General features: G+C 45.8%; 1 protein-coding gene across 1 annotated transcript in view; it reads right to left on the bottom strand.

The window, feature by feature from the left end:
- The window catches only part of C5 (complement C5), a 130477-nt gene extending 108697 nt beyond the window's left edge, over positions 1–21780 (bottom strand). Inside the window, exons 1-10 of the mRNA XM_069747431.1 lie at positions 21648–21780; positions 20873–21065; positions 7024–7186; positions 6873–6943; positions 6274–6365; positions 5890–5972; positions 5729–5819; positions 2661–2766; positions 2455–2581; positions 2146–2261 (exon numbers count right to left, since the gene is read on the bottom strand). Of these exons, the coding sequence (XP_069603532.1) occupies positions 2146–2261; positions 2455–2581; positions 2661–2766; positions 5729–5819; positions 5890–5972; positions 6274–6365; positions 6873–6943; positions 7024–7186; positions 20873–21065; positions 21648–21712 (1107 nt within the window). The 5' untranslated portion in view covers positions 21713–21780. The remainder of the gene's footprint in view (positions 1–2145; positions 2262–2454; positions 2582–2660; positions 2767–5728; positions 5820–5889; positions 5973–6273; positions 6366–6872; positions 6944–7023; positions 7187–20872; positions 21066–21647) is intronic.
- Positions 21781–25227: the final 3447 nt, after the last annotated feature.

Genomic DNA, 25227 nt, shown 5'->3' with positions numbered 1-25227 from the left:
TCATGAGAACAAAAAATGGCATATATAGAACAAGATAATATAGTCAGACAAATACCAAACCTGGTAAAATACCAAAGGACAGATGACCAGCCGGATTCCCCTAAATAGTGCATAAGTTTTAACCTATTCGCCAAAAAGAACCTTATAGCTACAAAAAGATTAATAAAATAAGAAAACCGCCATAATAGGAGAATAAAGCATTTGAGCCTGCCAAAGATATATGCAAACCAAAAAATGGAGGACTCCAAAACCTGCTTTTCTATATAAACCGCCGGGGGGCCTGTAGTGATGTGTTGATCTACATCCATGTGCTGGTGTCTCTCCAAGTTGTCCGTGCGCATCATAAAAGCTTTAGGCACTTACATATGTGCAGCTTCTATCAGTGTCCATCTGCGCTTGCGCTGTCTACCGCAAGTGGTTTTTTCTTGTATACCACTGTGTATTGTTTTTGTTATATTGCAATATTATCAACATTTTTGGTCCAGTCCTAGGGGGGGTTACCTCTTTATCGGGTTTGTGTGTTATTGTTATTAAATGTTTTTATAGGATAATTCTCTTGTGTGTATGTTTTGAACTCTAATAAATAAACTTTCAAAGATTTAAAGATATTTGTACATGGATATTTGGGTGTTCCCCAGTTTAGGTATGTTTCTGTTTTCTTTTTCGCTTGCATTCATTTTTTGGCATACCTTGGGTTGAGCCCCCTTAACGTCTAAATTATTATGGTTGGTGCCCTCCACTTTCTGCTTATTTCTAATAGAGGGCTGGCACTGTGAAGGGTAATGGGGCAGCACTGTGGGTGGGTGATAGCCTGCGCTATAGAGGGGTGGCACTGTGGGGGATAATGGGGTGGCATTGTGGGTGGGTGATGGCCTACGCTATAGAGGGGTGGCACTGTGATGGGTAATGGGGTGGCACTGTGGGTGGGTGATGGCCTGCGCTATAGAGTGGTGGCACTGTGTGATGTGACAGCCTGCAATGTAGAGTGGGAGGCAGTGTGGGCTGTGATAGCCTGTGTTGTACAGGGGACACCATGGAGGATGATGGCCTGCGCTGTGGGGGGTGGCTCTGTGGAAGGTGACAGCTTGCACTGTAGGGGGGGAAGCACAATGGGAGGGGACAGGACTGTGGGGCAGGTGACAGACTGCACTCTAGAGGGGACAGCATTATGGGGGTGACAGCCTGTGGTCTAGTGGGATGGCATTGTTGGGTTGTGACAGCCTGCGTTGTAGAGAGGTGGCACTGTGGAGGGTGACTGCCTCTGCTGTAGACGGGCGGCACTGTGAGGGGTCATGGCCTGCCTTATAGAGGAGGCAGCACTCTGGGGAGTGACTGCCTGTGCTGTAGAAGGGGTGACACTGTGGAGATGACAGTCTGCGCTGTAGAGATGGCGGCACAGCGCGTGTGGGGGTGATGGTCTGTGTTGTAGAGTGGACAGCACTATGAGAGTTACAGCCTGCTCAGTAGAGGGGGCGGCACTGTGGATGGTTTGACAACCTGCGCTGTAGAGACGGTGGCACAGTGCGCGAGTGTGGGGGGGTGTTAATGGCTTGTGCTGCAGAGTGGACAGCACTATGGGGTGATAGCCTGCTCTGTAGAGGAGGCAGCACTATGACTGGTGACGACAGCCTGCGCTGTAGAGAGGGCAGCACTGTGGATGGTTTGACAACCTGCGCTGTAGAGAGGGTGGCACAGTGCGCAAGTGTGGGGGGGTGTTAATGGCTTGTGCTGTAGAGTGAACAGCACTATGGGGTGATAGCCTGCTCTGTAAAGGAGGCAGCACTATGAATGGTGATAGCCTGCTCTGTAGAAAGAGCAGCACATTGCGCGTGGGGGTAAAGGGTGGATGATAGACTGCACTGTAGAGTGGGTAACGCTGCAGAGTGGGCAACACTATGGGGTGACTGCCTGCGCTGTAAAAGAGGTTTCACTGTGGGGGTCATATCCTGTGCTGTAGAGGGGGCAGCACTCTGGATGGTAACAGCCTGCACCATATAGGGGCTGCACTGTGGGGGTCATAGCCTGTGCTGTAGGGGGGGCGGCACTGTAGTGGCCTAGCTGTCAGTAGTGCAGCCTCAGGATGTGGCCTGCACCTTCTGACTGTCCACAGATTTCTGCTCTGCTCCCAGGACGCAGAGCACTCACCTTCACATAGTAAGGCAGCGTGGGCTTCACATACAACGGCGTCCCAATCAGTTTCAGGGTGTACGGGGTGATGACGTACCTGACGTCTGCGTTTTCACTTTCCTCTGATTGTGACCCTGAAAATGAGAAGATGACGCGGACGTAATCGCCTGTGAGACTGCCCGGTAGATCTCTGCCCTGAGCAGACACCTGGTACATGATGTCCCTATTAGATTGTCTGGGAGGAGTTTAGTTGTCACCGCGCCATCGGCTGGATCTTCTCAGCAACGGTCTTACTGCTCGCCATAGCTGCCAGCGATGCGCCATTACCTGCCGTCTCCTCCACGGAGGTCGTTATATACAGGTAGGATCCATCCAGCTCCTCCAACTGTGAAAACCCGAGCTCGTCCACCGCCCGCCGGCTGTTGAATTGGAACACAGCTTCACCACCGATCATCTGCAGGAGGAAGCAAAACCTCCAGAACCGTGCACACAAATGATGAGGTGGTCCCGACCCTGACAGCGGCCCCTCTTACAGTCAGCACGTCGATGGATTTCGTCATCATCCTTCTCTCGCCACCCTGTATGATTCCATAGCGGATGAAGACCTTCGCCTGCTCCAGCTTCTTCCCGTAGTAATAACTGTGAACAAAGAATCAGGAAATCTTCTGCTATTCAGTTGTTTAAGATCTCTGCTTTCTGTCAGTGAATGGAAATATTATCATGTACATATAGAGGCTGACCTTATTCTGCTCCCAGCTGAAGGTCTGTCACAATTTAGCCAACCTGGACGCCAGATGGAAATACTGTAACAAACTATCAGGACATATACAGTATAGGCCCTATACTATAGGGGGATTTTCTCAAATTATATTTCTGGCCACCAAAGGGAGCTCCTTGCATATGGATGTATCTACAGCCACCAATAGGGGGAGAACCTTACACATGGACGTATATACATGAATATGGAGATTGTGAGCCCTCGTGGGCAGGGTCCTCTCTCCTCCTGTACCAGTCGTGACTTGTACTGATTAAGATTATTATACTTCTTTTTTATTATGTACACCCCTCCTCACATGTAAAGCTCTATGGAATAAATGGCGCTATAATAATAATAATAACCACTCTGAGAAACTCCCTGCACATGGAGGCATATATAGCCACCACTACAGGGAGCTCCCTGCACATAGATGTATATACAGCCACCACTAGGGGGAGCTCCCTGCACATAGATGTATATACAGCCACCACTAGGGGGAGCTCCCTGCACATAGATGTATATACAGGCATCACTAGGGGGAGCTCCCTGCACATAGATGTATATACAGCCACCACTAGGGGGAGCTCCCTGCACATAGATGTATATACAGCCACCACTAGGGGGAGCTCCCTGCACATAGATGTATATACAGCCACCACTAGGGGGAGCTTCCTGCACATAGATGTATATACGGCCATCGATCCCTGCACATGGAAGTACATACAGCCACAACCAGGAGGAGTGCCCTACACATGAATGTGTATACAGCCATCACTAGGGGGAGCTCCCTGCACCTAAATGTATATACAGTCAGGGCTTGGGGAAGTGCCTTACACATGGTCGTACAGGTGCTTCTCACAAAATTAGAATATCATCAAAAAGCTAATTTATTTCAGTTCTTCAATACAAAAAGTGAAACTCATATATTATATAGAGTTATTACAGAGTGATCTATTTCAAGTGTTTATTTCTGTTTATTTTGATGATTATGGCTTACAGCCAATAAAAACGAAAAACTCATTATCTCAGTAAATTTAAATAATTAACAAACACCTGCAAAGGCTTCCTAAGTGTTTAAAAAGGTCCCTTAGTCTGTTTCAGTAGCTCCACAATCATGGGGAAGACTGCTGACTTGACAGATATGCAGAGAGCAGTCATTGACACACTCCACAAGGAGGGTAAGCCACAAAGGGTCATTGCTAAAGAAGCTGGCTGTTCAGGGTGCTGTATCCAAGCATATTAATGGAAAGTTGAGTGGAAGGAAAACGTGTGGTAGAAAACGGTGCACAAGCAACCGGGATAACCGCAGCCTTGAAAGGATTGCTAAAAAAAAGGCCATTCAAAAATTTGGAGGAGATTCACAAGGAGTGGACTGATGCTGGACTCATTGCTTCAAGAGCCACCACACACAGATGTATCCAGGACATGGGCTACAAGTGTCACATTCCTTGTGTCAGGCCACTCATGACCAATAGACAACGCCAGAAGCTTCTTACCTGGGCCAAGGAGAAAAAGAACTGGACTGTTGCTCAGTGGTCCAAGGTGTTTTCAGATGAAAGTAAATTTTGTATTTCATTTGGAAATCAAGGTCCCAGAGTCTGGAGGAAGAGTGGAGAGGCCACAATCCAAGCTGCTGGAGGTCTAGTGTGAAGTTTCCACAATCAGTGATGGTTTGGGGAGCCATGTCATCTGCTGGTGTAGGTCCACTGTGTTTTATCAAAACCAAAGTCAGTGCAGCCGTCTACCAGGAAATTTTAGAGCACTTCATGCCTCCCTCTGCCAACAAGCTTTTTGGAGATGGAAATGTCATTCCCCAGCAGGACTTGGCACCTGTCCACACTGCCAAAAGTATCAATACCTGGTTTACAAACAACAGTATCACTGTGCTTGATTGGCAGCAAACTCGCCTGACCTTAACCCCATAGAGAATCTATAGGATATTGTCAAGAGGAAGATGAGACACCAGACCCAACAATGCAGATGAGCTGAAGGCTGATAACCAAGCAACATGGGCTTCCATAACCCCTCAGCAGTGCCACAGGCTGATCGCCTCCATGCCACACCACATTGATGCAGTAATTGATGCAAAAGGAGCCCCGACCAAGTATTGAGTGCATTTACTGAACATACATTTCAGTAGGCCAACATTTCGGATTTTAAAATCATTTTCCAAGCTGGTGTTATAAAGTATGCTAATTTACTGAGATAATGACTTTTGGGTTTTCATTAGCTGTAAGCCATAATCATCAACATTAAAAGAAATAAACACTTGAAATAGATCACTCTGTGTGTAATGACTCTCTATAATATATGAGTTTCACTTTTTTTATTGAAGAACTGACATAAATTAACTTTTTGATGATATTCTAATTCTGTGAGAAGCACCTGTATGTACACAATCACTAGGATTTACCTCCTGCAAATGGATGTATATACATCTATCATTAGGGGGAGCTCCCTGCACATGGATGTATATACAATCACCACCAGGGGCCCTTCACGTATATGTATATACAGCCACCACAAGAGGGAGCACCTTACACTTGGATGTATATACAGCTACCACTAGGGGGAGCTCCCTGCACATGGAGTCCCATGGTAGGAGCTCTGCCTAGTGGTGGCAGCTGGAAGTACAAGGTCATCATTTATCTCTATGGCTGTATATAGCAGAGCTGAGGGTTTGGAGCTCTGTAACAGGAAAATACCACTCAGAGTCTGTACAGAATGACATTAATGTGAATGTTCCTCCCGAAGAACCCCAGTATGAATGCCATTTGCCACCCATGCTCTAGTATGCCAATTATAATCTGCGCCTGCTTGCCTTGTAGTCGAGGGGTCACTTACTTTGCTTTCACTGTGATCGTGAATTCGTCAAACGTGTCATACGATATGAAGTTCTGTGATGGTACGATGGTGACAAAGAATCTCGGCAGCACTGAAATGTAGAAGTGGTGGTGATTCGCTGCTGGCCGCGCACATCGCGTGTAATGGAGAATCATAAATACCGTATTCCTTCACGTCAAATGCCGCCATTGTAGATGTTGTGTAATCTGCGCTGTACCTGGCTTCAATCTTCCATGTCCCAAATCTGAAGACAACAATGGAGAATTATGCTCAAGAATTAGAAACATTTAAAGAGCCAGTCCATCACCATACAGTGTCCAGCTTGCTATCAGTGAATAGGAGCATTATTTCCATCCAGAGGCTGAAAGCTCAGAGCTCGTCCAGCTCACACAGCTGCATGGCACCACAACGAGTGACCATCAATTCACTGATAGCAAGCAGAGGTTTGGAGAAACTTTAGGTGTCTGATTGTGAATTCAAGATGGTGGCAATCAGAAATCTCAGTCCTCTGAGTCAGCGGCAGATGGGTTCGGTGAACCACATACTTGGGGTTGGCAGGGATTTTGAAGTCAGGGAAGGAGATGATGCCGGTGGCATCCTGCTGCGTTATCACGTCCATCTTCACCTCATCCGGATCCTTCATAGAAAAGAGAAGAACAATTCTTGGGTCGGTGGCCAAACCAGAACACCCCCAAACTGAGCTCACCCTGGTCCCTGTGCTCTTATGTCACATCAGGTCTTATCCTGCAGCCACCTCCAGAGCTGCAGTCACTACTCTGCTGTCACATCAGGTCTTATCCTGCAGCCACCTCCGGAGCTGCAGTCACTACTCTGCTGTCACATCAGGTCTTATCCTGCAGCCACCTCCGGAGCTGCAGTCACTACTCTGCTGTCACATCAGGTCTTATCCTCCAGTCACCTCCGGAGCTGCAGTCACTAGTCTGCTGTCACATCATGTCTTATCCTCCAGTCACTTCCAGAGCTGCGATCACTATTGAATTAGAGGAATTGTCCAGGATGGGCCAGCTCCTTTAGCCCCATATGCATCATGGGACAATCCCTTTAAGTTTAGAGCTTCTGCCCGGCTCGGTGACATTGCGCTCACTGGGGCAGAGTTTGGAGGTTGGAGGTGACCATTACTGACCTTGAAGGTGACAGTGACGGCTCTGCGCGCCGGTCTCAGTTCTTCGTCCATGGAGTAGATCCGAACCTTCACTGTGGAGAGGAGAGATGAGATGAGATGAGGAGCATCGCGCGGGTGGGTGATCACGTGAAGTCAGGGGCGACGACGTTACCGGACTGGTCGGGGGTGTACACCGGCTTATCGCTCTGGATGAACAGGAAACCGTTGTGATGTGAGACGGGAACGCGCTCCTCCTTGGTGAAAGAACTGGTCTTAGCCTGCAAACACACGAACTGCGTGGCGCCGTCCTTCCGCGGGAAATCATTGGGACGTATCTATGGGAAGAGTCACCAGAGATGTGATCACTGCGCGGCTTCCAAGCTTATATCACCCGTCATGGAGGCTCAATGCCCAAATCAATAGACAATAAAGAGCTAACCAAAATACAGACACCAAAAAATTCACTGGCTATAAAAGGCGGCGATATATAGTAAGAGTCACCATATGCAAAGGGTAATAATAATTAACAATCGTCAGGAATTAATTAATAAGTAATTAATTTATCTTACCTTTAAAAAGAACCAAATCCAGCCAGCATTAGGCCCAGCAGCTATACCATCTAACAGATAACGCGAGGGATGAAGAGCTGTGGGGAGGGCGGCACATTTCTCACTAGCTGCCCACGGACTGCCCGGAGTGTGCAGGGAAGGGTCTTATAAACCTTTCATCTTCCCGCACTTTTCAGTCATGGGCCAATCAAATCAAAGGCCACATCTTCCCTCATTTATTCCTGGCAGTTATTGGTGACCTGTAGATGACCTCAAGTACCGCTAAGCACCAATCACATTTCATCATCAATGGGGGAAGACCAATATGGAGGAGAAAAGGGGGGAACAAAAACCATAGCAGACACTAATATCATAGGGCCTATACCCCCATAAGTCCCCCACTGTGTTGTGTGAACCCGTTTAATGGACTACGTTACACCGCGGAATAACGCAGTGTAACGTAGTCCGTTAATGCCGCCATTGCTTGTAATGGCGAACACATCGCTAGCGCACGCCCACATTGGGCGTACGCTAGCGATATGCTGTCATTTGAGTGACGGAGCTCGAACGCTGCTTGCAGCGTTCGCGGTCCGTTCCTCGCTAGCGCAGATCGGGCATCTGCGCTAGCGGGATCGGCAAACGCGATCCCTTTTGGGACAATGCGTTAGCGCAGTCCGTAGCGCTATGCGCTAAACAGACTGCCCTAACGCAATGTGAACCTTAGCGTTTCAAGGGACCTTGACAATAGCCAACAACCAGACCGACTAGTATGGTTGTCACCCAGGTTTCTCAAGAGTGGATGTCACTACAGAGGTCTGTACTCCAGAGGGCAACACATGGACACGTACCAGTCTGAGGGGGCACTTACTTTACAGGTATCCCCCATATTAAATTCCCTTGAGATGGAATATGATAACATGAGGAGCTGCGTATTGCCCCTCCCCATGATTACTCATAGGGTCCTTTGTACATCACCCCTCACCATGCTCCACTCTTCCCAAATGATCACCTGTGTTCCGCCCCTTCCCCATGCTCACCTGTGCTCAGCTACCCCTTCATGCTCACCTGCACTCAGCCCCTCCCCAACCTGTGCTTAGCCCCTCCCCACCTGTGCTCAGCCCCTCCTCCAGGCTCACCTATACTCAGCCCATCCTCCACACTCAACTATGCTCAGCCCCTCTTCCACGCTCAACTGTGCTCAGCCCCTCCTCCACCCTCACATGTGCTCAGCCCCTCTTCCACGCTCACCTGTGCTAAGCCCCTTCTCCATACTCACCTGTGCTAAGCCCCCTTCTCCACGTTCACCTGTGCTAAGCCCCTCCTCCACACTCACCTGTGCTAAGCCCCTCCTCCACACTCACCTGTGCTAAGCCCCTCCTCCACACTCACCTGTGCTAAGCCCCTCCTCCACACTCACCTATGCTCATCCTCTCCTTCATGCTCACTTGTGTTTAGCCCCTCACCTGTGCTCAGCCCCTCCCCCGCTCTCACCTGTATTCAGCCCCTCACCTATGCTCACCTGTACTAAGCCCCTCCTTCCCGGATTAAAGCGGATGCCGAAACGTGCATTGGGGCTGGCACCATCACCCACTAGGAGGTAATTCTTTCTGCACTTTTTTTGTTTAGTCTGTAGAGATTATTTTTGTGTTTTCTCTTATGGGACACCATGACCGCATGGTGTCTCCACTTATTGGGGATAGAGGGCCATTATTAGATGTATTTATTATGTGCAGCCTCCTAATGGCTTTATAGTGGGTAATGGTGCCATTTCGTGGTTTCCCACTCTTTTAAACCTTGTCTTTTTTATGTGATTTGTATGTGTTTTTCTACTGTGTTTTTCTACTCAATAAAAATTATATCTTTTTAATTTTTGTTCTGGAGTACATTTTCTTTCGGATTCTATTGTTTTGTACTGAACATTTGTGATATATCCATATGTAATTTTGGCATTATAAGATCTAGGAATTTTGTATGTTTGATGGAATGCCCCAAATTATTGACTAATACCTGTTGGATTAAGCCCCTCCTTCTCACTCACCTATGTTCAGTCTCTCCTCCATGGTCACCTGTGTTCATACCCTCACCTGTGCTCAGCTGTGCTCAGCCCCTCCCCCACTTTCACCTGTGTTCAGCCCCTCACCTGTGCTCCTCTCCTGAACTCACCTGTGCTCAGCTCTTCCCCTGTGCTAACCTGTGCTCTGCCCCTCCCAGGGCCGGCGTCAGCACCCGGCGCACCCGGGCAAGTGTCGGGGCCCTAGCAAGACGGGGGGGGGGGGGGGGAGGGGGCATTTTGACATGTGACCAACTTTTTACTATTGACGACTATTGACGCTGCCTATGCAGCATCAATAGTAAAAACATATAATGTTAAAAATAATAAAATATATATATAAAAAAAATCATGCTATCCTCACCTTCCGGCGTTCCCCGCAGCCTTCCCAATCCTCGTGATGCTCCCGGCAGCTCCCATTCCCAGTAATGCCTCGCGAAATGACCCCAGATAACGTAGGATCATGCGAGACCGCTACGTCATCACAGGTCATTGTCGCAAAGCATCACTGGGAACGGGAGCTGGCGGCAGAATCGCTAAGGCCTAGGCTGGATCCGGGGGCCGCCAGAAGGTGAGTATATAACTATTTTTTATTTTAATTTTTTTTTTAAAGGGATATGGTGCCCACACTGCTATATACTACATGGCTGTGCTATATACTACGTGGGCTGTGTTATATACTATGTGGGCTGTGCTATATGCTACGTGGCTGCTATATACTAGGTGGGCTGTGCTATATACTACGTGGCTGTGCTATATACTACGTGGCTGTGCTATATGCTACACATTTTGCACTTTTACAAATGTTCTACGTCAATACTTTCTAATGTTTACTTTAAAAAGTTTTCCATTAAAAAATTGTCATATTCAATGTATGCAGTTTTTTCTTTGCAGCACGTTCAGCTAATAATAAAATGCCTACTGGTAACTGAGGAAGAGGGAGTAGGTCACAAAAATACCGGATTACGTACCGGTAATGCTCTTTTATAGAGCCCACGACAGCACCCACTAGAGAGAGGGGATCCGCCCCTAGGAACAGGAAACCTACAGAGAGATAAAAGGGGCGGCCCCCCCTCGCTCCTCAGTTGTTTTACAGAGAATAGGAGGAACCGCCGCCAGGTTTTAGTTAACAGGTTCGGGTATATACATATATATACATATTTACAACCTCATACTATATCTTCTAATATTTACACCTCACCAAAAAAGCACCATGTGCAACTATATACAGAAAAGGGAGGGATGTGAACGGGTGCTGTCGTGGGCTCTATAAAAGAGCATTACCGGTACGTAATCCGGTATTTTCTATTCACCACGACAGCACCCACTAGAGAGAATTGCAGAGACTATAGACTGGGTGGGTTTACTGAGTCAAGGACCGATACACCAAAAGTTAGATCAGAAGCAGAGGATAGATCTAATCTATAATGCTTATAGAAGGTATTCGGTGAAGACCAAGTTGCAGCCTTACATATAAGGTCTATTGGCACATTTGCCCTTTCTGCCCAGGAAGTCGACAAGGCTCTTGTAGAGTGCGCTCCCACATGCATTGGAGGATCTTTCCCTCCAGCCTTATACGCCAAGATTATTGCCTCTCTGATCCAGCGAGATAATGTGTTCTTTGTGACTCCGGCACCCTTGGTTTTACCCTGAAAAGACACAAAGAGAGCCCTACTCTTCCTCCAGTCCCTAGTTCTCTCTAAATAGGCTAAGACAGTCCTTTTTACGTCTAGGGTGTGAAGTCTTTCTTCTTCTGGAGTTGAGTGGTTCTCATAAAAGGTAGGTAACAGGATCTCCTGGGATCTATGAAAGGTAGAAGCCACCTTAGGGAGATAACAAGGATCTGTTTTTAAAAGTATCCTATCTGATGTTACCGCAAAAAAGGGAGGATCTATAGATAAAGCATGAAGATCACTTACTCTTCTGGCAGAAACTAATGCCACTAATAATACCGTTTTTAAAGAAATATTTTTTAGTGAGGCTGCATGGAGAGGCTCAAAAGGTGATTGAGTCAATGCATTTAGGACTATCGATAGATCCCACTGAGGGACCCGAGGTATGCTAATTGGTCTCGATCTCTCACAGGCAGATATAAACCGAGATATCCATTTATTACCTGCTACATCAAAATTAAAAAGAGCTCCTAAGGCTGACACCTGTACTTTCAGAGTGCTTACTGAAAGACCTAATTCCAGACCTCTTTGTAGAAATTCCAATATTGGAAATATAGGAATATCAGCGGAAAGTTGTGTAGTATGGAATTGAAGGAATTTCCTCCAAATTCTAACATAAATCCTGGTAGTTGAGGGTTTTCTACTTTTCATCAGAGTATCTATTAACCCACTAGAAAAACCCCTGAGATTTAGTAACCGCCTTTCAAACTCCATGCAGTTAAATTCATGCCCTTTGCCTGAGGATGAAGGAACGGACCCTGAGAGAGCAGGTCCTTGGATTGAGGCAGAATCCACGGGTCCGACACTGACATCGCCCTCAGCCATGAGAACCATGGCCTTTTGGGCCAGAATGGGGCTATTAATAGAATTCTTGCTCCTTCTTCCCTTATTTTTCTTATTACCAAAGGTAGTAGATTCCATGGAGGAAAAGCATATGCCAGGTCGAAAGTCCAGGGTACTTGGAGGGCATCGAGTATGTCCGGCTTGTCCTCCCTGTTTAGAGAGGCAAACGCCCTGACCTGTCGGTTGGCTCTTGTGGCAAACAAGTCTATTTGAGGAATACCCCATTGCGCTGTTATCATTTTGAAAATTTTTCTGTTTAGCATCCATTCCCCTTGATGGAGGGTGTGACGGCTCAGAAAATCGGCACGAAAGTTGTCTGTGCCCATGATGTGAACTGCTGATAGTGATAGCAGATGACCTTCGGCTAATTCCATGATGTCTGATGCCAGCTCCCTGAGTCTGTCCGACCGCGTACCTCCTTGATGGTTTAAGTAAGCAACTGCCGTGGTGTTGTCGGAGAACACTCTTGTGTGAGAGCCGCTGAGCTGAGGAAGAAAGTGAAGTAGGGAATAATATATCGCCCTCAACTCTTTGACATTCGAAGAACTATCCAGTTCCGAACTAGACCAAAGATCCTGAACCCACTGATCCTTAAAATGTGCCCCCCAGCCTTTAGGACCAGCATCTGTGGTCACTATACTAGAGGGGGAAATTACCCAGAGAACCCCCCTTGAAAGGTTTTTCTGATTTAACCACCACTTAAGGGAGTGTAATACTTCCGTTGTTAGATAAACTGTTCTATCCAGACAGCCTCTATTCTTGATGTCTTCCTCTAATATAAATTTTTGTAGAAGCCTAGTATGAGCCTGAGCCCACTGGACCGCAGGAATACACGATGTCAGAGAACCTAGTAATGACATGCTCTGTCTGAGTGACATACTACGATTTTCTATTGCTAAGGATACCTTATCAACTATGGAGAATTTCTTATCCTCAGGCAGCTTACAAATCTGGTCAGCTGAATCTAGAAGGAGCCCCAGGAATTTCTGACACTTAACAGGCTGAAGTCTAGATTTTTCCCAATTAACCAGCCACCCCAGGGATTGTAAGGAAATCACTACTTCCCGTAACCTCTGCTCACACTGTAGGGGGTCTTTACCCACAATCAATAGGTCATCTAGATATGGAATGACTAAAGTATCTTTTACTCTTAGGAAAGACATAACTTCCAATAGCAATTTTGTGAAAACCCTTGGGGCCATGGATAATCCGAAGGGCATCGCCTTATATTGTAGATGACGAATTTGTCCCTCTATACAGACTGCTACCCGAAAGAACTGCTGGAATAAATGATGTATAGGAATATGATAGTAAGCATCCTTAAGATCCAATACTACCATGTAACAGTTTGGAAATAGATTCTTTATGGCTGAACGAATGGATTCCATTTTGAATGTTTTAGGCCTTATAAAGGAGTTCAGCTTTCTTAAATTAATTATGGTTCTGAAAGAGCCATCCGGCTTACTAATCAGAAACAAGGGAGAATAAAATCCCCTCCCCATCTGGGAAGATGGGACTTCCACTAGGACTTGTTTGCGTAGGAGGGTTTTAACCTCTGTTTCAAGCGCCTCTTGCTGAGGCCTGGATCTTAAGGTGGTAAGGAGGAAGGAGTCCGGTGGAGTTCTAATAAAGTCTAATGTGAGGCCTGAAGATATTAATTTAATGGCCCAAGTATTTATTGTTATCTCTTCCCATTGTTGCCTAAATTGTTTTAATCTTCCACCCACTGGAGGAATATAATTACTGGAATTTGTCGGCTGGCTTGAATGGACGTTTATTAAACAGGTTTCCTTTTTGTTTAAAATCCTTATTGTTCCATCTGTCTCTGAAGCCTCCCTTCTTTCCGAATGGTGGCTTCCTGAAGGCCCTTCCTGACAGGGTATGGCACATAATTTGGATCTAGATTGGGCATCTCCTTTCCAGTTTTTTAGCCATAAAGCCCGCCTAGCCGTATTGGAGATATTAGCTGTTCTGGCCGCCAGTCGTAGGGAGTCAATAGAGGCATCCGATATAAAGGCAGCCGCACCTTTGATCAAAGGGATAGATGCTCGTAACTTCTCCCTGGATACACCATTTTTAATATTTTGCTCCAGCTGATCCAGCCAGACTAACATTGACCTGCCAGTACATGTGGCTGCAATTGCCGGTTTGAATGCCGTGACACAGGCCTCCCACGATTTTTTAAGGAGCGCATCTGATTTTCGGTCCATGGGATCTGATAAGGAACCTGCATCTTCCACGGGCAAGGAGAACCGGCGAGATGTAGATGCAACTGCAGCATCGACCTTTGGTATTTTGGTCCATGTACTCAAATCTTCGTCATCAAAGGGGTAGCGCCTCTTACAGGGTATTGGTACCAACCCTTTTTGACCTTTACCCCATTCCTTCTTAACGAGGTCCTTTATGGCCTGGTTTATTGGAAACACGTGGCCTTTCCGTTGGGAAAGACCAGCAAACATGATTTCCTGTGGTGTTTGGGGTTCTTTTGACTCAGATACCCCCATCGTATTTCTCACCGATTTAACCAAGTTGTTTATGCCTTCAGTTGGAAAGCAAACAAAGTCTTCTTCCCCTGAAGAATCAGACAGTTGAGAGACATCAGAGTCGACCTCCCCACTCTCTGCTGACGTGTCAGCTCTAGGTGAGGATACTCTTCTTTTCTTTTTCTCGATATTAATCGAGGAAGAACCGCCCCCTAACGACTGAAGTTCTTCCCGAATTATGAGCCGTATCTCATTCATTTTCACCGATTCCTCCTGCCGTAAGGTGTTATCTATACATGCCTGACATAGACTCTTAGTATAGGAGTCAGGCAGGGGTTCGGTACATATAGCACATTGTTTGTGCTTACTCTTCCCCGTCCTCTTTGCCTAGAATAATACAAGCAAAGGAATCAATATATGCTTCAGTGAAGCTATGTGTACACTCACCCAGCGTATTAATTTTACCGGCTGCGGGGTTGCCTTAGTTTGGGATGTGGAACGGGACGATTTCCTTCCCGATTTATCAGTGGAGTCACTTATCTTAGAGTGTCCACTGCTCTTTTTCCTGGTTTCGCTACTAGGTACTAGTGGCTATTCCATGGAGTGCACACGGACCTCCTCTTGGGACGACATAATGCACACTGACTGCACTTCTAATCCTGACCTTTATAGTGTAGCCACTCCTGCATACATCCCCTTTCCAAAATTTTTTTTTTTTTTTTTACTCACAAGTCCGGCGTCCGGACACTGGGATCGCATGGGGGAATCCAATATGGCGGTTCCCCCGGAAATGGTCCTCTGACACCGCGACCCCGGAAGTTCAAGCTTCCTTCCATGGGACGCCGACGCTACTGCGCATGCGCCCGCGTCTGCTGCATACCGGAAGCGCCCTAAGCGCTGCTTCCCACACCATGTCGCCTCTTACCTCTGGAGGGAACGGAGGGAAGATTCCGCCCAGGGACGCCGCACCGCTGCTCAGCTCCACTTAGGAGGGCATTACCGCAGGTATCCACACTGCGCCGTGCATTCATTAGCACTTACCCAACGGTGTCCCAGCAGGGAGACCGTTGGCACTTTCAGGCTTCCCTGTCAGCCGCACCAGATGAGGGGGGAGCCCGCAGGAACATTCCCCCGACACTGTCCACCTGCTCTGGGACCCCTGTCGCTCAGCAGAGTCGGTACAGGCGGTAGCCTAGGCAGGCCTTCCTCTTCTTAGCCATAGAGTTTTCTCTGTGGGTTCCCTTCTAGGAACAGGAAACCAACTGAGGAGCGAGGGGGGGCCGCCCCTTTTATCTCTCTGTAGGTTTCCTGTTCCTAGGGGCGGATCCCCTCTCTCTAGTGGGTGCTGTCGTGGCGAATAGAAAATTGGCATATAAGGGGTTAACTTATATTAAGCCCCTTTGCTGTATGGTATTGTAGAATTTACAATAGATATCACTCATGTAAGAAGTGAAATCTGGCATTGTACTAAACCTATATTTCTCTGCTGTACTTGTGCATCATGAATCGTCGTATGTGTTAAAGGGGGGGGCCCACTGAGACTCTTTCGCCCGGGGCCCTCAAAAACCTGGAGCCGGCCCTGGCCCCTCCCCTATGTTCACATGCGCTCCGCCCAGGGGCATACGGTCAATGGCGGCAGATCACACGGCTGCTATGGGGCCCCGACTCCAGACTACTCTGCCCGACATCACACTTTCAGCTGTATAGGCATTGCGGATGCTGATACAATTAAAAGCAATGATAAAAGAGGGAGCAGAGCACTCCCTTTTCAATTATTATCCCTCACATCTGAGAAGTCAATTAATCGTGCCTGCTGTGCAGAGCAGTGAAGACACAATTCAGAACGCTCCCTGCAGATACTTGAGCAGCAGGGGACCGAAGAGAGGTACGTATTTTTTTTGCAATCAGTGAGTACACTGTGGCCATACTACTACATGGATGAATATGGGCTGTGCATTATACTTTATGAAGGAAATGAGCTGTGTATTAAACTAATATAGAGGACTATGGGCTGTGCATCATACAGTATATGGAGGTGCATTATACTATACGGAGGACTATGAAGGTGCATTATATATGGAGGACTATGGGGTGCATTATACTGTATAGAGAACTATAGAGTGCACTATACTATACAGACGACTATGGAGGAGTGCATTGTATTATATGGCGGAGATGCCCGCTGTCTTGGGGTTCTATTTGACACTCAACTTTCCTTTATTTCCTATATCTGATCATTCATTCGCTCATGTCACCTGCATCTTAAAAACATCTCTACTATATTACTATCGCTCTTTTGCATTCTCGTCTGGACTACTGCAACTCTCTTCTGATCAGTCTCCCTCTTACTAAACTTTCTCCTCTACATTCCATCCTGAATGCAGCAGTCAGGGTCGTATTTCTGTCCAGCCACTTCAGCGATGCCTCCATGCTGTGCCAGTTACTGCACTGGTTACCCATTCAGTACAGAATTCAATATAAACTCATCTCTCTCACCCATAAAGCTCTCCACAGTTCTGCACTGCCCTATATCTCATCCCTTATTTCTGTCTATCGCCGTACACATTCCCTTCTTTCTAAAACTGACCTAAGACTAACATCCTCCACAATTCGAACCCCGCACATTCGTCTCCAAAACTTCTCTTGTGCTGCACCAGTTCTCTGGAATTCACTACCCCACACGATCTGACTGATATCTAACCCCCACATTTTTAAGTGGGCTTTAACCCTTTACCAACATTGGGCATAATAGTACGTTGATGTCTGTATCTCTCCCTTTGATGTGAGCTCCGGCGCTGAACCCACATCTTTCCGGGGACATGTCAGCTGTTTTGAACAGCTGACATGTGCCCGCAATAGCCGTGGATGGAATCGCGATCCACCCACGGTTATTAACTAGTTAAATGCGGCTGTCAAACTCTGACAGTGGTACTTAAATAGCGCTCCTAGCAATTAAATGCCGTAAATACATACACTAGTGACCTGTGTCACATGATCGCGGGTCACCAGTGTGAGTGTGTCGGCATGACAACCCGAGGTCACCTGGAGACCTCTATGGTTGTTAGTGCTGGATGGTCAGCCCTCATAGCAAGTCAGCAATTCTACTACATAGAGGCGATCTGACTATCGCCTCTATGTAGCAGAGCTGATCGAGTTGTGCCAGCTTCTAGTCTCCTATTGAGGCTATTGAAGTATGGCAAAAGTAAAAAAAAATATTTTTACAAATATAAAAAAAATAAAAAAAAATACAAAAGTTAAAATCACCCCACTTTTGCCCAATTCAAAACAAAACAATAAAAATAAAATCAAACCTCCACGTTTGCTATTGACACGTTCAGAATCGCCTGAGCTATCAATAAAAAAAAGGATTCACCTGATCGCTAAACGGCATAGTGAGAAAAAAAGTCAAAACGACAAAATATGTTTTTTTGGTCGCCGTGACAATGTATTAAAAAGCAATAACGGATTATCAAAAGATCGTATCTGCACCAAAATTATATAATTGAAAACATCAGCTCGGCGTGCAAAAAATAAGCCCTCACCTAACCCGAGAATGGAGACGCAACGGGAAATGGCACAAATTTTTTTTTTTTTTAACAAAGTTTGGAATTTTTTTTCACCACTTAGATAAAAAAACAACCTAGACATGTTTGGTGTCTATGAACTTGGAATGACCTGCAGAATCATAATGGCAGGTCATTTTTAGCATTTAGTGAACCTAGTAAAAAAGTCAAATAAAAAACAAGTGTGGGATTGCACTTTTTTTGCAATTTCACCTCACTTGGAAATTTGTTCCCGTTTTCTAGTACACGACATGGTAAAACCAATGGTATAGTTCAAAAGTACAATTCGTCCCGCAAAAAAGCAAGCCCTCACATGGCCATAAGTTATTGCTCTGAGAAAAAGGGGAGCGAAAAACGAAAATGCAAATCCGAATAAAGCTCAGGGGGTGAAGGGGTTAAAAACACATATCTCTAAACAAGTCTATAACCTCAACTCACTAACCTAACTCTTCCTTGTTCCCTCCTTCTAAACATTATTCATAGTCTGCTCCTTCCTATTCATCTGCCTCTACACCATCCATGCACTTGATAACTGTACCTGATAACTGCACTTAAACACGCTTTATATGAAAATCACTATTTATTACAATTGCTGGATCTGAAATAACCTGCAGTTTTGATCTGTTGTGTCCCTCGTAATTTCCTTGCATATTAAAAGCTTGCAAGCAGGGCCCCCACTCCTAATGTACTGTCTTACATTATATTGAATTTATTGTCTGTACATGTCACAGCTTAATTGTAAAGTGCTGCGGAATATGTTGGCGCTATATAAAATTGAATAATTATTTTAGAGGACTATGGGTTGTGCATTATACTATATGGAGGTCAATAGGCTGTGTACTATACTATATGGAGGACAATAGGCTATGCATTATACTACCGTATATGAAGAACAATAGGCTGTGCATTATACTGTATGAAGGACCATGGACTGTACATTATGCTATATAAGGGACTATGGGCTACACATTATATTATATGAAGGATATGGGCGTGAATTATACTAATATGGAGGACTATGGGCTGTGCATTATATATGGAGGTGCATTATACTATATGGAAGAATATGGGGGTAATTATATATGGAGGACTATAGGGTGTGTTATACTATATGGAGGACTATGGGGGGTGAATTATACTATGTAGAGGACTATGGGGTGCATTATACCATATGGAGGACTTTGAGGTGTGCATTATATTATATGAAGGATTATGGGAGTGTAATATACTATATGAAGGACTATGGGGTGCATTATACTGTATGAAGGACAATGGGCTGTAGATTATTATATGGAGGACTATGGGCTGTGCATTATTTATGGAGGTGCAGTACACTTTATGGAGGAATATGGGAGTTAATTATATATGAAGGACTTTGACAGGGGCATCAAACTATGTGGAGAACTATGGGTAGTACATTATACTATATGGAGGACCATGGGGGTACATTATACTATATGAGGAACTATGGGGAGTGCGTTATACTATATGGAGGACTATGTGGGGCCAATTTTCCATATGGAGGACTATGGGGCTGCATTATACTATATGGAGGAGTATGGGGAGTGCATTATACTATATGGAGGTGTATGGGGAGTGCATTATACTATATGGAGGACTATGGAAAAAGAAGAAACAAACCGAACTCAAGCCGGGCACAGCATGGCGATGATGATGTCATAAAGGTTGCCTCGACCAATCAGCGACGGGCACAGTCTGCCGCGAATTTGCCTCGACCAATCAGCGACGGGCACAGTATCGACGTAGATGTCATAATGGTTGCCATGGCGACCATGATGTCATAAAGGTTGCCTCGACCAATCAGCGACGGGCACAGTCTGCCGCGAATTCTGGAATCATCATTGTCCATATACTACGGGGACATGCATATTCTAGAATACCCGATGCGTTAGAATCGGGCCACAATCTAGTGAGTTAATAAATATTTATTTAAAGGGTAGAATACACCATGTGTAGGGGGGAAGAAACCAAAAGAAAAGCACTAAAACCAGGAGACGGACATATTTAAACCAAATATACATACAAGTGGCTGCACAATATAAACATGACCCGCCAATGTGGGTAAATAATTGAAATCAATAATAGTAATGTATTTATCTAAATAAATAAATAAATAAATATACACGCAATAAGAAAGATGTATATATAAAAAAAGGCCCAGTAAGTAAAAGTGCATGTGCAAGAATGATATATATTATATTGAGGTATACTCCGAAACCGCCTAAAAGTGCATATAGTACTTTGCGTTATATGGAGGACTATGGGGCTGCATTATACTATATGGAGGCCAGTGGGGAGCCCATTATACCATAAGGAGGACTATAGGGATGCATTATACTATATGGAAGGCAATGTGGTTTCCATTATAGTATATAGAAAGCTATGTGGGGGCCATTATACTATTTGGAGGGCTATGGGGCTGCATTATACTATATGGAAGACTATGGGGAGTGCATTATGCTATATGGAGGACTATGGGGAGCCCATTATACCATAAGGAGGACTATAGGGATGCATTATACTATATGGAAGGCAATGTGGTTCCCATTATAGTATATAGAAAGCTATGTGGGGGCCAATATACTATTTGGAGGGCTATGTGGGGACCATTATAATATTTAGAAGGCTATGAGGGAGTCTTTCTACTTTATTGATGGCTATTTGAGGGCCATTATACTGTATGCAAGCAATTATACAGTGTGAAGGATTGTGAAAGGTCCATTATACTATTTGGAGAGCTAGCAGCAGCCTTTAAACAGTGTGTAGAGGTGTGGGGCCATTATACTGTCTGTAGGCCCCTGCCTGTGCTCACCTGCACTTCGCCCCTCCCCCGCACTCACCCGCAGGGTCACCCGTCCCTGGTAGTTGTTGTCACTGTTCAGCTCCAGGCTCTCAGTGGAGAATCTTTTCTGTTTATCGGGATAACTAAGTAACGAGATTGTGATGAGGAGATTCTCCTTGTATCCGAAGGCCTGGATAAGCACCGTCTCCTGTGCGCCGACCCGCCACATTCGGGGACCCATCACCAGGTACCTGCAAGACACCACAAAAGGTAAACACTGATACATTGTAACAAACCCTTAGATGTGAAGAATCTGATCAATACTCAAAGCTGTGAGAAGTTTGGTCTGGATGTCTAATGATCCTTTGTCCAATCCAATCTAAGCATATGATCAGAAGAGACCAGAATGCGATCACCGATATATGTGCGATCTCTGCTCCAATTGCTCATCAGATGCTGACTGATTGTACAATCCTTATCTGATCACACTCCGCCTCCTGGTGGTCGTCTGTGGTACTCAGCTGGTGCTATAGAGGAACCCCAGTGGAGAACATAGCCCTCCACACTATCCATGGCACTGACACATTGTGACAGAACAGAGATTTGTGCTGCTGCGATTAGTTCCCAGAGGATTGTCTGCACCGATACACTGTAACAAAATTCCAACTCCTAGAGATAAAGATCTGGACAGGAATCCCGCCTCTGGACCCAAACAAGAACATTGCTACCGACAGCAAGCAGAGATCCTGAAGATGGTGAAAATAAGACAAAGACTACAGGGATTATCAGACCATTCTGAGATTTACATAGGACTGCAGGGCTCTGCGACTCACGTCTGCTCCTGGCTAAAGCCGCGTCCATAAAGAGTGAGGAGTACGGCTATGTAGAGGAGGATCATGGTCGCCGGTCTCTGGGCTGCAGGATGTGCTCGCTGGAGGGTCCGCAGCCTCTGGACTGCTGACTGCAAACTGCAGTACTTTGCCCCAGGTCTCGGTATTTCTCTGCCCAGGTCACATGACTGGTCAGTCAGTCGTCAGTGACGGGAATGGGGCCGATCAGTGATGAAATGGTCCTGACTCCTGACACAGTGTAACGTATGCACAGCGCAACTGGGGTACACATCTGTATCACTGTTCGAGAAGAGAGACACAAGGGTTAAAAGTATTGACTAAAAGTCACCAGAGGGCCCATCAGTGTAATCGAGAGTACCTCCCCCATAATTGTCATCCACAGTGCCCCCATAATAAGTGTCATCTACAGTGCCCCAATAATAAGTGTCATCTACAGTGCCCCAATAATAAGTGTCATCCACAGTACCCCCCCATAATTGTCATCCACAGTGCCCCCATAATAAGTGTCATCTACAGTGCCTCCATAATAAGTGTCATCTACAGTGCCCCAATAATAAGTGTCATCTACAGTGCCTCCATAATAAGTGTCATCCACAGTGCCCCAATAATAAGTGTCATCTACAGTGCCCCCATAAGTGTCATCCACAGTGCCCCCATAATAAGTGTCATCTACAGTGCCCCAATAATAAGTGTCATCCACAGTACCCCCCCATAATTGTCATCCACAGTGCCCCAATAATAAGTGTCATCCACAGTGCCCCAATAATAAGTGTCATCTACAGTGCCCCAATAATAAGTGTCATCTACAGTGCCCCCATAATTGTCATCCACAGTGCCCCAATAATAAGTGTCATCTACAGTGCCCCAATAATAAGTGTCATCCACAGTGCCCCAATAATAAGTGTCATCCACAGTGCCCCAATAATAAGTGTCATCTACAGTGCCCCAATAATAAATGTCATCCACAGTGCCCCAATAATAAGTGTCATCCACAGTGCCCCAATAATAAGTGTCATCTACAGTGCCCCAATAATAAGTGTCATCCACAGTGCCCCAATAATAAGTGTCATCCACAGTGCCTCCACAATAAGTGTCATCTACACTGCCCCCATAAGTGTCATCCACAGTGCCCCCATAATAAGTGTCATCTACAGTGCCCCCATAAGTGTCATCCACAGTGCCCCCATTAGTGTCATCTACAGTGCCTCCATAAGTGTCATCTACCGTGCCCCAATAATAAGTGTCATCTGCAGTGCCCCAATAATAAGTGTCATCTACAGTGCCCCAATAATAAGTGTCATCCACAGTGCCCCAATAATAAGTGTCATCTACAGTGCCCCAATAATAAGTGTCATCCACAGTGCCCCAATAATAAGTGTCATCCACAGTGCCCCCATAAGTGTCATCTACAGTGCCTCCATAAGTGTCATCTACAGTGCCCCTATAACTGTCATCCACAGTGCCCCCATAATAAGTGTCATCCACAGTGCCCCAATAATAAGTGTCATCCACAGTGCCCCCATAAGTGTCATCTACAGTGCCTCCATAAGTGTCATCTACAGTGCCCCTATAACTGTCATCCACAGTGCCCCCATAATAAGTGTCATCTACAGTGCCCCAATAATAAGTGTCATCTACAGTGCCCCAATAATAAGTGTCATCTTCAGTGCCCCTATAACTGTCATCCACAAAGCTCCCATAGTAAGTGTCAACCACAGTGCTCCTATAATAACAGTGACATCCACAATGCCTCCGTAACAATGATATCCACTGTGCTCCCACAAGAACAGCGATATCCAGTGTCTCTATAATAACTGCAACTTCCACAGTGCCTTCATAAGTGTCATCCACACTGTCCCCATAAGAACAACATCCACAGTGTCCCCTTAAAACATTGATACCCACAGTGCCGCCACAATACCAGCTACACCAGTGCCCCCATAAGAGTCATCCACAGTACCCTCATAATAATAGTGGTAGCCACAGTGTACCCATAGTAAGTGTCATCCACAGTGCCCTATAACAGTGATATCCACAGTGCCCCATATAACATTGATATCCACTGTGCCCCATAATAACAGATATCCACTGTGCAACATAATAACAGTGATATCCACAGTGCCCCCATAATAACAGTAATATCCACCGTGCCACATATTAACGGTGATATCCACAGTGCCCCCATAATAACAGTGATATCCACAGTGCCCCCATAATAACAGTGATATCCACCGTGCCCCATATTAACAGTGATATCCACAGTGCCCCCATAATTGTCATCCACAGTGCCCCCATAATAAGTGTCATCTACAGTGCCTCCATAATAAGTGTCATCTACAGTGCCCCAATAATAAGTGTCATCTACAGTGCCCCAATAATAAGTGTCATCTACAGTGTCCCAATAATAAGTGTCATCTACAGTGCCCCAATAATAAGTGTCATCCACAGTGCCCCCATAATAAGTGTCATCTACAGTGCCCCCATAATAAGTGTCATCTACAGTGCCCCAATAATAAGTGTCATCCACAGTACCCCCCCATAATTGTCATCCACAGTGCCCCAATAATAAGTGTCATCCACAGTGCCCCAATAATAAGTGTCATCTACAGTGCCCCAATAATAAGTGTCATCTACAGTGCCCCCATAATTGTCATCCACAGTGCCCCAATAATAAGTGTCATCTACAGTGCCCCAATAATAAGTGTCATCCACAGTGCCCCAATAATAAGTGTCATCCACAGTGCCCCAATAATAAGTGTCATCTACAGTGCCCCAATAATAAGTGTCATCCACAGTGCCCCAATAATAAGTGTCATCCACAGTGCCCCAATAATAAGTGTCATCTACAGTGCCCCAATAATAAGTGTCATCCACAGTGCCCCAATAATAAGTGTCATCCACAGTACCCCCCCATAATTGTCATCCACAGTGCCCCAATAATAAGTGTCATCCACAGTGCCCCAATAATAAGTGTCATCTACAGTGCCCCAATAATAAGTGTCATCTACAGTGCCCCCATAATTGTCATCCACAGTGCCCCAATAATAAGTGTCATCTACAGTGCCCCAATAATAAGTGTCATCCACAGTGCCCCAATAATAAGTGTCATCCACAGTGCCCCAATAATAAGTGTCATCTACAGTGCCCCAATAATAAGTGTCATCCACAGTGCCCCAATAATAAGTGTCATCCACAGTGCCCCAATAATAAGTGTCATCTACAGTGCCCCAATAATAAGTGTCATCCACAGTGCCCCAATAATAAGTGTCATCCACAGTGCCTCCATAATAAGTGTCATCTACAGTGCCCCCATAAGTGTCATCCACAGTGCCCCCATAATAAGTGTCATCTACAGTGCCCCCATAAGTGTCATCCACAGTGCCCCCATTAGTGTCATCTACAGTGCCTCCATAAGTGTCATCTACCGTGCCCCAATAATAAGTGTCATCTGCAGTGCCCCAATAATAAGTGTCATCTACAGTGCCCCAATAATAAGTGTCATCCACAGTGCCCCAATAATAAGTGTCATCTACAGTGCCCCAATAATAAGTGTCATCCACAG

Source organism: Ranitomeya imitator, chromosome 2 (assembly GCF_032444005.1).
Source record: "Ranitomeya imitator isolate aRanImi1 chromosome 2, aRanImi1.pri, whole genome shotgun sequence".
NCBI lineage: Eukaryota > Metazoa > Chordata > Amphibia > Anura > Dendrobatidae > Ranitomeya > Ranitomeya imitator.
The sequence above is the reverse complement of the archived record's forward strand: the minus strand, read 5'-3'. Positions and strand labels throughout refer to the sequence as shown.